This window comes from Cibotium barometz, chromosome 30 (assembly GCF_041138505.1).
Source record: "Cibotium barometz isolate CiBa-2024 chromosome 30, ASM4113850v1, whole genome shotgun sequence".
In the NCBI taxonomy this organism is placed as follows: domain Eukaryota; kingdom Viridiplantae; phylum Streptophyta; class Polypodiopsida; order Cyatheales; family Cibotiaceae; genus Cibotium; species Cibotium barometz.
The window spans coordinates 16,533,056-16,545,765 of NC_141075.1; the positions used below are offsets into that span (position 1 = coordinate 16,533,056).

A 12,710-nucleotide genomic window follows, 5' to 3' on the forward strand; every position below is an offset into this window, starting at 1 on the left:
CTCAAAAGTTTTGGAACAAAATGCTTGCTAGACTATTGCCTCTAAAGTTTTGGAAACAAAAGGCTTGCTATTTTTCTACAATTTTTTACATCTTTACATATGATCTTGCTTTAGTACCTTTTGCATGCAACTTTACTTTTTGGAAAAAATATTGCATTATCATTTGCATGAATTGTTGCCATGATATCTTTTATTTGTTTTAAAGATGACTTACACTTATAGTGTTGTTAGGTTTAGGGTGGGCATTATGGATTCTAGGTTTCATTTTGGGTATAATGATTATTGTCCTTATTTTTTAACTTCAATATATGGAATGCATACATATTCATATACATGTGTTTGTGTGATTTGTCTTAAGATGAAATTGGTTGTACAATTCCTTGGGTAATTATTATTCTAGATTTGAATGAAATAAATAACAATCAAGAGCTCATGGTCATATTAGATTCTATTTCTTGAAAAAATACGGTTGTGGTGGGGCTAAATTAAATGTGAGCTCTGAAAACTTAGCTTTGAGTTTTTGCTCAAAAATTGTGCGCATGTGATTGGTGACTAACATAATAGGATTTCAAAAAACCATCAACAAGGGTTAATTTTAGCACTATGTAAACTTGTAGTTTTATAATATGTGAGTGTGGTGTAGCCTTAAGTTTAACCATGCTTAGATGAGCAAGCTAAATATGCATTAGTAGCACATGTAAAAAGTTATTTGACAAAGGACCAATTGTTATCTTTGAAAAATCATGAATGGTGTTTTGGCATTTTCATAACTTATTGGCAAAATTGAAGTACATGCACAATACTCATACTAGTTATACAATTAATAATTGATATCTTATGTATGTAATTGTGTGTATGATTTAAGTAATCTTGTTTGATTGACCATATTAAAGGTGATTAACCAAGCAAGATTAGGGCCATATATTTGTAAAAAAAGTTGAGATTAGTATTTTTCTTTCGCATGCTACATTATTACCACATCAAATAGACATGGATCCCAATCATCGAGGAAGTACACACACTCTTTTTATTATTTTGCTTAAAAAAAATTTAGATTAAATAAATAAATCAATAAGCGTGTATATGAGATTCGAGTCGATGTATGGCACGCTTAACGATAAGTAATTCTTGAATTTCTTAACTATAACATGATCACCTTGGTCTATGTGACTCATAGAATAAACACTTTTAGTGGTAAAGAATTAGAAGATAGAATATTTTAGTTTAACTAGATTTTAGGTATAACCTTCACGAGGGGCTATTTTCCGAAGCGTTTATCTTTTTTGTGTTTAGAATATTTTAGTTTAACTAGATTTTAGGTATAACCTTCACGAGGGGCTATTTTCCGAAGCGTTTATCTTTTTGTGTTTAGAATCAGATTTTGATGTAAACACAAAAGTTTTAGATGACGAGAAACTCTATAAGAGTGTATGAGACTCTAGAAAGCCAAATCCCTTTTGTTTTTTAGTTATTCGAGTGTACAAAGCGGGACACTTAGCTGTTTTTGACAATTTTATACTAAGAACACAACTTTAGCCATTTTGAATGCTCTCGAAAAGACCTTAAACTTTTTTTTAGAGAGCCATCATAGAGATATATTCTAAAGAGAGTTAGAGACTCTTGAACTTTGTAGTTTAGACTTTTCTGTGATTCCAAATAGATTGAAAGATATTGTTCTTTTTCAAAGAGGGAAATTGTCAGGCTTTGCCTTGGAAATGTCTACCAAGATTGACTATCTCACCTACATAGAACATGAAAGACTAATTAGTAAGCATACTTGAAGGAAATATATAGATAAGATCCATCATAGATTCTCATAGTGATTAGACATAGTATTTGGGTTTGATGCCAGTAAGATCCGCAAACGACTAAGTTTTAAAGCATCAAATAAAATGAGAGAAGTTAAAAATTGCTTAAGTTTAAAGTATGGTTATACTTGACGTTGATTGTTGTGATTGATCTGAACATGTTTTCTCATAAAGCCTCATGGATTAGCTATGTGTATTATATAATATTTGTGACTTGTAATCATTGCCTTATTTTGGAATGAATGATTGATATGCATGTAACAGGGATGAGACTCGACATGAGAATGAGATTAAGGCCGGTCATCCTTAGACAAGGAATGCCAAACTGTGAATGAGATTTATTCCCTTTGGGTAGAACTGGAGAAGGATGAGAATGAGATGGAGGTGAACCCAAGATGACCGCGATTTACAGGGGAGGTTGGGTGGACTAGGGCAATGCCCTAGATCTATTGGTCATTATGATCAACCATATTGTGGAGCATGGTGATGATGACATAATCTTTGAGATGGACACATATATGGAGATTGATTGAGATGTTATGCTTTAATAATGGATAGAGATTTATATTATGTGAATGTTTGTTTGAGATTCTATGATTCTTTGCTTATGTGATAAGAATATTGGATATGGCATGCATACTTGTTTTGCTATTTGAGAGGGTTGATTTGATTGTATTGCTATGTAGAAATAGCATGATTAAGTGAGTTTTAATATTTTCTTAAATTAAGTTATACGATGAAGATATGGCTAGATTTGGGACTGTCACAGTTGTTGGCATTAGAGCATAGGTTGGGAAGTCCACACTTAGTTGTGGATGTTCTAGGTCTTGGGTGACTAATATTATTTTTTATTTTTGTAATACAACCAGGAGTTTCTTTTCTTTGTAAAATCTTTTACAATTTTGCTGTACAATCATAAGATGTCTGCACATCAAAAAAATTCAATAGATAATCAACCCAAGGCAAGAAGAGGAGATTTTACAGGGATTAGAGGGTGGGTGTAACTCCAGAGGAAGTTATCAAAATTATTGATAGGAATCAAGAATTGGAAGAAAGAATGAGAGCCATGCACATTCGAGCTTCCATGGATTTGAATGAAGAAGAAGGGGGTGGTCGAGAAGATGAAGAGATACAAGATCGTTTAAATTCTGATGACATGGTCAACGAGAAGGGCAAGGAGCAAGAAATTTTGATGTACGATAAGAAGAACCTGGTGAAGTTTCCATAAGCCCACAATTAAGAGTTACTGTATAGGGTGGGTTTGATCTTTCAATACATCGAGATATTAAGGAGTTCCAGGAGACCTTGAAAATTGCTATGGGCACACAGGTCTTAAATCTGGTCATTTAGATGATTTTGCCCTCAAACAAGTTACAAAGAAAGGCTCATTACCAACCTTTAATGAGAAGGGAAAGAGGAGCGAAGAAGCGGAAGAGGAGCGAAGAAGCGAAAGCATGGATTGAGCAACTTGAAGATTATTTTTAAACCTTTAATGGGAAGGGGAAGAGGAGTGAAGAAGCAGAAGCATGGATTGAGCAACTTGAAGATTATTTTCGAGCATGTAACTTCAATGATTGAATATCACATGGCCTCTAATCAAAAGGCATATGATTCAGCCTTACTATCCACCATAATATCATATGGAGAAAATGAAAGAATTTTTAAACTTAGAATAGAAGGCACTTACTATTGCAGAATATCATGACAAGTTTTGGGACTTGCAAAAATATTCACCCTCTTTAGAAGGAAAGAGCTTCTCTATTTGTGAATGGCTTAAACATGAAAATTAAATTTTTGATTAAGGGTAAGAAGCCAAGTATAGTCCAAGATGTTATTCTGTGCACCATGACATATGAGAACAAATGTGAAAGAAACTAATATCTACTAATCTTAAGAAAATCATCTATTATAGTGAATTCCTAAATATGTTCGAGTGAGGAATCTAAAAAAGATTTCATGTAGTACACTATTTTCTTATTAAATAGTAAATTATCATCGTGAAGTAAATAAGGTAGGTTGAAAAATCTATATCTATTGTGGAGGTTGCAACTCCATCAATAGAAAGATTATGTAACCACATTTTTCCATAAAGTTTGAAAGTGTTTTGTAAGCTCCTTAATGGAAGAAAGAATAGAGGATCACACTCTCGAGGAATAAATTTGACTATGTCTAAAGCTAGTGAAAATAAGAGTTTGCAAATTGATTGATTACTTTGAAGTTTAAGATAATATAATGATAATAGTTTTCATGAGATTTATCATGGTTTATTAAGTTGTGATTCTAAGATGACTTATTTATGACATGGATAGTGATTGATTTACAAGATCAATTTACTTTACGTAATAGCTTAAGATCTATCTAGTTTCTTATTTAGAGTTAAATTTTATGGAATTAAAACTAATATGCTCTTACTCTAGAGTTTAGGAGGCCTACTAAACTCTAGCGTATACATGATGACTACTTAACACATAAAATCATTTATCCAAGATAAGATCTATCAAAGATATGAATGAAAGGGAGCACAATACTGAGAGAAAAGAATACTATAATATTGAGAGTCTAATACATGCACTAAATATCGAGTATGTTGATTTTCTCCAAGAGATAGGTAAGAAATGAAGAATCAAGCTAAGAGCTGATTACATCAAGTTAAGATCTTAGATAAGTAAGTCATCAAGTCATTCGTTCCAAGGCTACTTGAAGAAATCTCAAGGCGAAGACACATGGATATTTATAGTTTTCTTGAAAGACAATAGCATATTTTTCAAGTTACTATATCAAGTATAATAATTGAAAAAGAAAAACTATTTCTCAAGGTCTAATGATTGAGGATAAGATGTTTTTATCATTGAGGATGACAATTTCTTAACGGGGAGAGAATGTAATATACCTCCCAGTTTAACCAAGTTATGATTAAAGACAATCTTAAGTTTGGATGCTACAAATTTCAGTAATGAATTCTAACAGTTTTTCAGTAGAAGCAAAAATTCTAAGTGTTAAAATTAAGTCAAGTTTGAGTTTTCTATTAGTTAATATGCTCAAAGGCAATCTTTAAGTGTGTATATGGACTTGCAAATCAAAATTTGACAAAAAAAAAAAAAAGCAAAACGTGACCTCTCTTTGGAGATAACCTTCACATACATTGAATTTGGCAATTCTTCCCACGATGGGTTGTAGACCACGCACGTTCTGGTAATTTTAGATTCCCACAGACTAGTTTCTAATAATTAAGCACAAAGTTATACATGTTGCAAGTTGTATAGCCCTGACAACAGATCCAAGAGGGTGGCGAAATCTGCAAACAACACTTCCACAGCTTTTGGAGAGTAGACATGGATCCCAATCACTCAAGACATCATTAAATACATTGAGGAAGTACACAAACACTTATTTTACTATTTTGCTTTAAAATCTTTTGAGATTAAATAAATAAATTGGTAAGCATGTATACGGGAGAACCTGAGTCGATGTATGGCATGCTTAACGACGATGAGTAATTCTTGACTTTCTTAATTATACATGATCACCTTGGTGTATGCGACCCATAGAATAAACACTTTGGTAGTGAAGAATTAGAAGATAGAATAATTAACTAGTTTTACTAGATTTAGGTATAACCTTCACGAGGGGCTATTTTGCAAAGTGTTTATCTTTGTGTGTGTTTAGAATCAGATATTGACGTAAACACAAAAGTTTTAGATGACGGGAAACTCTACAAGAGTGTATGAGGCTCTAAAAAGCCAAACCTTTTTTTTTAGTTATTCAAGTGCAAAGTGGGGCACTTAGCTATTTTTTGACAGTTTTATGCTGAAACACAACTTTAGCCATTTTGAACACTCTCAAAAAGACCTTATAACTTGTTTTTAGAAAACCATCATAGAGATATGTTCTAAAGAGAGTTAGAGGCTCTCAAACTTTATAGTATTAACTTTTCTCTGATTCCAAATAGATTGAAAGATATTGCTCTTTTAGAGAGGGCAATTATCAGGCTTTGCCTCGAAAATGTCTACCAGGATTGACTATCTCACCTACATAGAACATGAGAGACTAATTAGTAAGCATACTTGAAGTAAATATATAGATAAGTTCCATCATAGATGCTCATAATGATTAGACATAGTATTTGGATTTGATGCGAGTAAGATCCACAAACGACTAATGAGAGAAGACAAAGATTGTTTAAGTTTAAAGCATGGTTATACTTGAAGTTGATTGTGATTAATTTGAACATTTTTTCTCCTAAAGACTCATGGATTAGAGATGTGTATTATACAAGTTCGATCGAACATTCGAATCTTGTTATGATTACTTTATATAGAAATTCAGCTACATATGATGCCTTGCATTCTTTCATTGCCTTTGCTTCCACCCATTTAGTGTAATAGTTTATTGCCACTTAGGTATATATTTTTGCTTGTCCTTGGGGGCTGCTGGTTTGAATGGACCTACAAAGTCTAGTCCCTATTTCAAAAGGCAATACCGGATTGTGTGACATTCTATCTGAAGCATTGGTTGTCCTCTTGTCCTTTGGCACATGTCACATTCCTTTGCAAAGGTGTGAGCATCCTTAAGTGTTGTTGGCCACCACAATCCTACTTAGAACACTATTCTTAAGTGTTGTCATCCTGTCCTTTGGCACATGCCACATTCTTTTGCAAAGGTGTAAGCATCGTTAAGTGTTGTTAGGCACCATAGTTCTACCTGGAACACTATTCTTCTTGCAATTTCTCCTAAAAATTGTCCTCCATTGACTCCTTGTTGGTGTATTGCTGCCAACACAACTTGCTACTCATGCTCTGGTGATCTACATGTTCCCCACCAAAAGATAATGCCTATGAACTATAGTGCTAATTTGCATGCTTAAACAATGCAAAATAAAGACTCAACGGTAAGTGAACATGAATAGATGCACTCTAGACAGTATACAGATAGAACATAATGAGCATTATAGACTGAACCATTAAGTAAAAGATAACAGTGAGCTCCAAAATACTCAGTCTAGCTTCTAATTTGAATTCTGACTCCATCATCGACGACTAGCTATCGCCATACAACAAGACTTTCTTCTCACAAGACCATCCTAGCCATCAATGACATAGCAAACATTCAATGCTAATTGGTACAATCCTCTCTGTGCTTCCACCTATGCTATCCTCCCTGTTCTTCCACCTATGCTATCCTCCCTGTGCTTCCATTTATGCTATCCTCCCTGTGCTTCCACCTATGCTATCCTTTTTCTATCCATATAAAGCTCATCTGGGTACTACCCGCTGTGTAAAAAGGTTGTTACAAGGAAAGATTGGCGGCTCTTGATGAGTCCGTTTTACAAGTGAGACAACTGGAAGTCTATTGGTGGTGAACTACAGGGCTGTGCACCCACCAAGAGAAACCAAGTTATAGGTTGCCCACTAGAGGGCTAGGAGCCCGTCCAATGTGAACTCTCAAGGGTTGTCCACTTTGCACCAAGCTCACAAGCCACCATCTTAATGCTAAACAACCCACTTGCTCCGCGTAGGCAGGGACTCCACTGGTGAAAAGCCTCTCACGGTGGCCCTGGACCCTTGCCTCTCCACCCTCCACGCCCACCATTAACCCGCCTCCTCCCCTCCATGGCGGCCAACAACCCCCATCACGGACTCGTCCTCTCGTTTGAATTTTTCAGAATCAACTCTACGTTTCTCGTTGAAATTGGATGAGTTGACTAGAAAGCTCCTTCCTAAAGAAAATGGAGCCATTCCGTGCAATTCTTTATTATTCAGGGATCTGCAGATAATTGGAATTACGGGAAATAGTGTACACTTAATCTATGCAGTTAATGTCCCTTAAATAGGAATCGCATGATTATCAATCGCAGCAAAAATGGGTGATCTAGTATTGTATGAGGATGACAAACTTGCTTTGGAGATTGCATACTTCCGAAATGCTGTAGAAACATTGGGTGGATCTACTACGGTACCAGCAGCTGTGGCTGTTTATTGTTATTAATCTCTTTCTTTGTTAATTAGTGTCATTAATCTCCATCAATCCGCTATGTCTTCAGTGCTTAATTGATGTACTAATGCTAGATTTGAAGTAAAAAAAGCCCCTTGCTATGCATAATCAAGGCTTAAATGGTTTGATTCTTTATTTACCACCGTTATCAAATCCATTTGGCTGGCAAAATGCATATCGCTTAGATTAGCATTTCTTCTTGAACATCTTTACTTGTCTGATCTTTTTTTATTTTTACTTCTGGTCCTATTTATTGCTTAAGAACTCATCCTACTCAAGCTTTTTGCCTTGTTCATGTTTAACCCCATAGCTTACCATGTATCCTGGCATGACTATCATCATCAGGGAGTGGATGACCCAACATGTCTAAGGTTCCTCCGAGCTCGAAGCATGGATACCGACAAGGGGGCCAGGATGTTTGTGCACCATCAGACATGGAGAGCTTCATTTGTACCCCTCGGCCACATCCCTGCAGACCAAGTGACCTTGGAGCTCAACACCAACAAAATTGCCCTTCAGGGCCACTCCAAGAAAGGGCTCCCTCTCATGATTGTTCAAGGTTGCAAGCACTACCCTAACAAGCAAGATTTCGAGATGTTTAAGCGTAAGTATAATGTTTGTTGAGGGTTTACATTGGCCTATTTCTGTGTATGCTGCCGTGGCCACACATGCTAGTGTGGCCGTATTTCATGCTGTCATGGCCGTACAGGCTATCCATTAATGGTCATACATGCTGTTGTGGCTGTGCATTCCATATCGCCATAGCTGTACATGCTATCATATTATCATATTGTCATGGTTGTACAGGCTATCATATTGTCATGCTATCATGATTGTACAATATACATGCTATCATGTCTGTACACGGTGTCATTCATGGCCATGCGTTTTATGCTATCATGGTAATAATACATGCTATGGTGGCTGTACAATATACATACTATCATGGCTGTATATTCTGGCAGATAATTGCAGTGGTGGCCATCAAAAGATGAGCAAAAATGCTGCATTATTTTGTGATTTATGCTATGTAGACCACTATTTAGGTTTTAAGGCTCGTGGGTCCCTCTGTTGTGCAGGCTTTGTGGTACATTTACTAGATAAAACCTTGGCTAGGTAAGAAACTTGCTCATTTTAAACAGATGATCAGAGAGAAATTGCATTATTGCCATTCAGCTTTTGCTGGTCCTTGTTGAGATTGTCTAATCCAATATCCATTCAACTTCAAAAACCAACATCAGAAACAGAATCTCATGTATAGGTAGATGCTCTAATTTTACATCTAATTATTGCTTCTTGTTCACAACTGTAGCGCACCTCCTGGCATCCAAAAAATGCTTGTGATAGTAGACCTAAACCATTTGAGCTACAAAAATGTAGACATGAAAGGCTTCAGGACAGGATTTCAACTTTTGCAGGTAACCCCACATTTGGCAAAATGTATGGAATTTGAGTGCTGTTTTGACAATGTGGACAAAAGACTGTTATGACTCCGGAGTGTGATGGATTTGTGCAGAATTATTATCCAGAGAGACTGGGGACTTCATACATAGTAAACACACCCAAATTTTTCATCAGTGTATGGAAGATGATCTGTCGCTTCTTGGACACAGCAACAAAGGAGAAGGTGCTCATTCTTTCCTTAACTCTATATGTGAATGTTAGGATGCTTATGCACCAATTTGTGCTGGTGGGTTGGCAAGGAGTGAGGGTCTTTATTCTTTGGATGTGATGAACGGAGGGGTTTGCTTGGTTATGTCTTATAAATGGTGGAAATCTTTTCCATTTATTGTTCAGTGGCAAACTTGTAACCAGCTGCTCACCAGGTTTTAAACGACAAATGCCGTTGGTGATGGAGATCTTTGGCATGTCTTGTTGAGGATCTGAAGGTTCAGGGCATTTTTTCACATGCAGAAGCCTTAATCATACATTATTGAGTTAAATGCACAATTTTGTCTGAGTTCTCATCCACAGAATGCTTGCAGAATATCTTCGATCACCGGGTTTACCCTCTCTGTCTGCCCATCAGTTTCTGGGTTTGATCCATCTTCTGGATTCTCGTCCACAGAACGCTCACAGAATATCTTCGATCATGTGGTTTACCCTCTCTGTCTTCCCATCAGTTTCCGGATGATAGATAGTACTAAGGTCCAGAGATGTACCCACAGCTTTGAGAAAGCAGTCAAAAGCAGGATGTGAATTTAGCATCTCGATCATTGACTATCCTTCTAAGCAATCCATTAAGTGTGAATATTTCCTTTAAAAAGACTTTAGTAGCATCAAGTACAATATAGGTCCTTTTCACTGGAATCAGATGAGTGACTTTCGTCAAACGATCTATCACGACCAAGATAGAATCATACCTTGCATTAACTGAAGGTAATCCAGTAATGAAATCCATACTTATGCACTCCCATTTCACATGTGGGATGTTTAAAGGATGCAACTTGCCTAGCGTTTTTATTCTTTTGGCCTTGATCTTTTGGCAGACTAAGCATTGACGAATATGTTGTAGTACATCCTTCTTAAGTCCGGGCCAAAGAAAGCCCTTCCTTGTGGCCATGAAAGTCTTCACATAGCCAGGGTGTAAGATCCCTCTAGGATTCAACCTAATACACAGGCACAGACAAGGTTAGAGAAACCAAATAAAAGGGCTGCAGGCAAGCTCACCATCCAATGTAACTTCTGGAGGGTCTACGTTTGTGTGCTCTGTTGCTCACTTCTTCTCTATTAAACTCTTGCACATGCAGTATACCTCAGGGAGCAAGAGGTGCCCGGGCGGCCGTGGGGTGGGATGGGTGCGTGGGTGCGGGGGTGGGGGGCTTGTGCCAGTGGGGGGCTCCAGCTTTACATCCACGCAATTTTTCTTCTCTGGACTGTTTGATTTGTGGGTCAGCAATCAAAAAAATGTAGCGGGGTGGGTTGTCTTAAACAGCTAGTACTTTACTTAATTGCAATGCCAGGTGAAACAAGGAATGGGTATGCACTGGTCCTGGGAGCTTATGGATGATGGGTGGTAGAATTTTTGTATTGAGCAGCAATTTTGGAAAGGTCCTTGAGCTCAATGCTCTTTTCTTTTTTGGGTATGTGTGGCAGGTCGTATTTTTGGAGAATCACGAGATCACAGAGGTGCTTCTCTCTCAAGTGGATGACACTATCCTCCCATCAATGTATGGTGGCAAGGCAGAGCTTGTGTTGCTTCAAGATGCTCATGTGCCCAATGACCCTGGGCCTGCTGCAGCACTAAACTGATTGCTCCTCATGACTCAACTGCCCTCCTTTCCTTTTCTTTGTCACATGCTAAGGTAACGTAAGTGTTTGTTGTATGCTGATAAGGAAAGGAAGGGCAGATCTGCTTTTCTTTAAACTATGAAAGAAAGGAGAATGAAACAACCAAGGCCCTCACAAGTCATGTTTTTGCTTCAACCGGATAGCTGCTGCAGGTTGTACATGCAAGAAGCCATGTAGGTGGCAGCATTATGGTGACAAAAATTAAATATCTTAATGTGAAGGCTTTAAGTTTTAAGACTATGCTTGAAAATAACCACCATTTATAAACAATGACATAGGGTTTCTAGCAGTTAGTGAAGAGAGCCTAATGGAAGCAATGATTGTTGGTTGAAATTTTGGGAGTCCAATTGCTACAGCATGCTGAGCTTATGAAAACAATCGCGGAATCATGCTGTTTGGTTGACTACAAAAAGTGTAACCTACAGTAAAGGTGGAGTTTGTAGGTATACTATGAGACTACAGTCAAGTATCTAAAATGACTCAACAAGAGCTTGCATGTGAGGTAGGTCCCCTCGATTTTGTCAAGGAACACTTCGTCAATCTCTTCTCGTTTTCACATAGGTCTGCCTAGGATAACCTTCTATCTATTATTCTCACTACTAGTACTTGACTTGGTGCTGTTGTGGCTTGTGCATTGCCCTCTTGGTATTACACTATTGCCATGTGGCACGTGGCTAGAGAGAAGCTCTCAAACCTGCCACATGGTATAGATATGGGATTAATTTTCCGCATTGCTGCCTAAGTGATTGTGCTACCTTCAGAAGAGAGAGCATGTGGTAGGAGAAAGAGCATGCAAGTAATGGACCCATGCGTAAAAATAAAACTTAGCAATATTTTAATTGCCAACTTGTGAGCTTATATTTAAATGAGTGACTATACGTGTGATTACACTCATAATGTGAGATGTGCATATGTTTCGTTGGGATGAACACTACTATAAATATGTATGTGTACATGTGTGTGGGTTCACACATCTCTCTCTCTCTCTCTCTCTCTCTCTCTCTCTCTCTCTCTCTCTCTCTACTGTCGCCCGCTAGTCCTTCCGCTCGCACTGTGCACCCGCTGCCCATCATCCCCTGTTTCACCTCACCTATTGTGCCCACAGCACACCCCATCTCTCTCTTTCCATCTCTGTTCACCGCTTGTTGTTCGCTACTGTCGCTCACTAGCCCCTCCGTCTCGTCGCCCTGCTGGCGCTATGTTGGCTCGTCTACCTGTTTGGTAGCCCCTGTGCCTCCCTTTTCCTACCCACCCTTCCTCAGGCTCCCAAGGCAGCAACATAGTTTATCAGACATATGTCATAGATCTCCAATAAGATCAACTGAGGAGCCAATTATGTTAAAAATTTATCAAGACGTCCAAAAAGGTTGTAATTGTGTGATATAATTCATACAATTTGTTATTCAAACTGAAATTCGTAAATTAGTAATGAGGACTTCAATTGGAAGTACCGCAATTGTATGGAACCTTGACTTGCTTGAGGCTTAGACATGATGGTATTTACCTTATAGTTTCGAGTATCATGACTATCTGTATATACCGAAGGTATAACTGTAGCTCTTTACCGGCAGTATATACGAGTAAATCTAAGACTTGAAATTATAATCATTAATGTTATCT

At 37.5% G+C, this 12,710-nt stretch overlaps 1 protein-coding gene across 1 annotated transcript; it reads left to right on the plus strand.

The window, feature by feature from the left end:
* Window positions 1-7,263: 7,263 nt before the first annotated feature.
* On the plus strand, window positions 7,264-11,328 carry LOC147621216 (CRAL-TRIO domain-containing protein YKL091C-like). The gene is made up of 6 exons (XM_086823930.1): window positions 7,264-7,760; window positions 8,145-8,403; window positions 8,879-8,915; window positions 9,112-9,217; window positions 9,316-9,426; window positions 10,896-11,328. Exons 1-6 carry the CDS (start codon window positions 7,668-7,670, stop codon window positions 11,049-11,051), a joined length of 762 nt encoding a protein of 253 aa, XP_086680056.1. The 5' UTR covers window positions 7,264-7,667; the 3' UTR covers window positions 11,052-11,328.
* The last annotated feature ends 1,382 nt before the right edge of the window (window positions 11,329-12,710 follow it).

Coding starts and splice junctions, on each gene's coding strand:
- LOC147621216 (XM_086823930.1), top strand. CDS start 7,668: ATGGGTGATCTAGTATTGTATGAGGATGACAAACTTGCTTTGGAGATT. Junction 9,218..9,315: donor CAGGATTTCAACTTTTGCAG/GTAACCCCACAT, acceptor GGATTTGTGCAG/AATTATTATCCAGAGAGACT. Junction 9,427..10,895: donor ACACAGCAACAAAGGAGAAG/GTGCTCATTCTT, acceptor TATGTGTGGCAG/GTCGTATTTTTGGAGAATCA.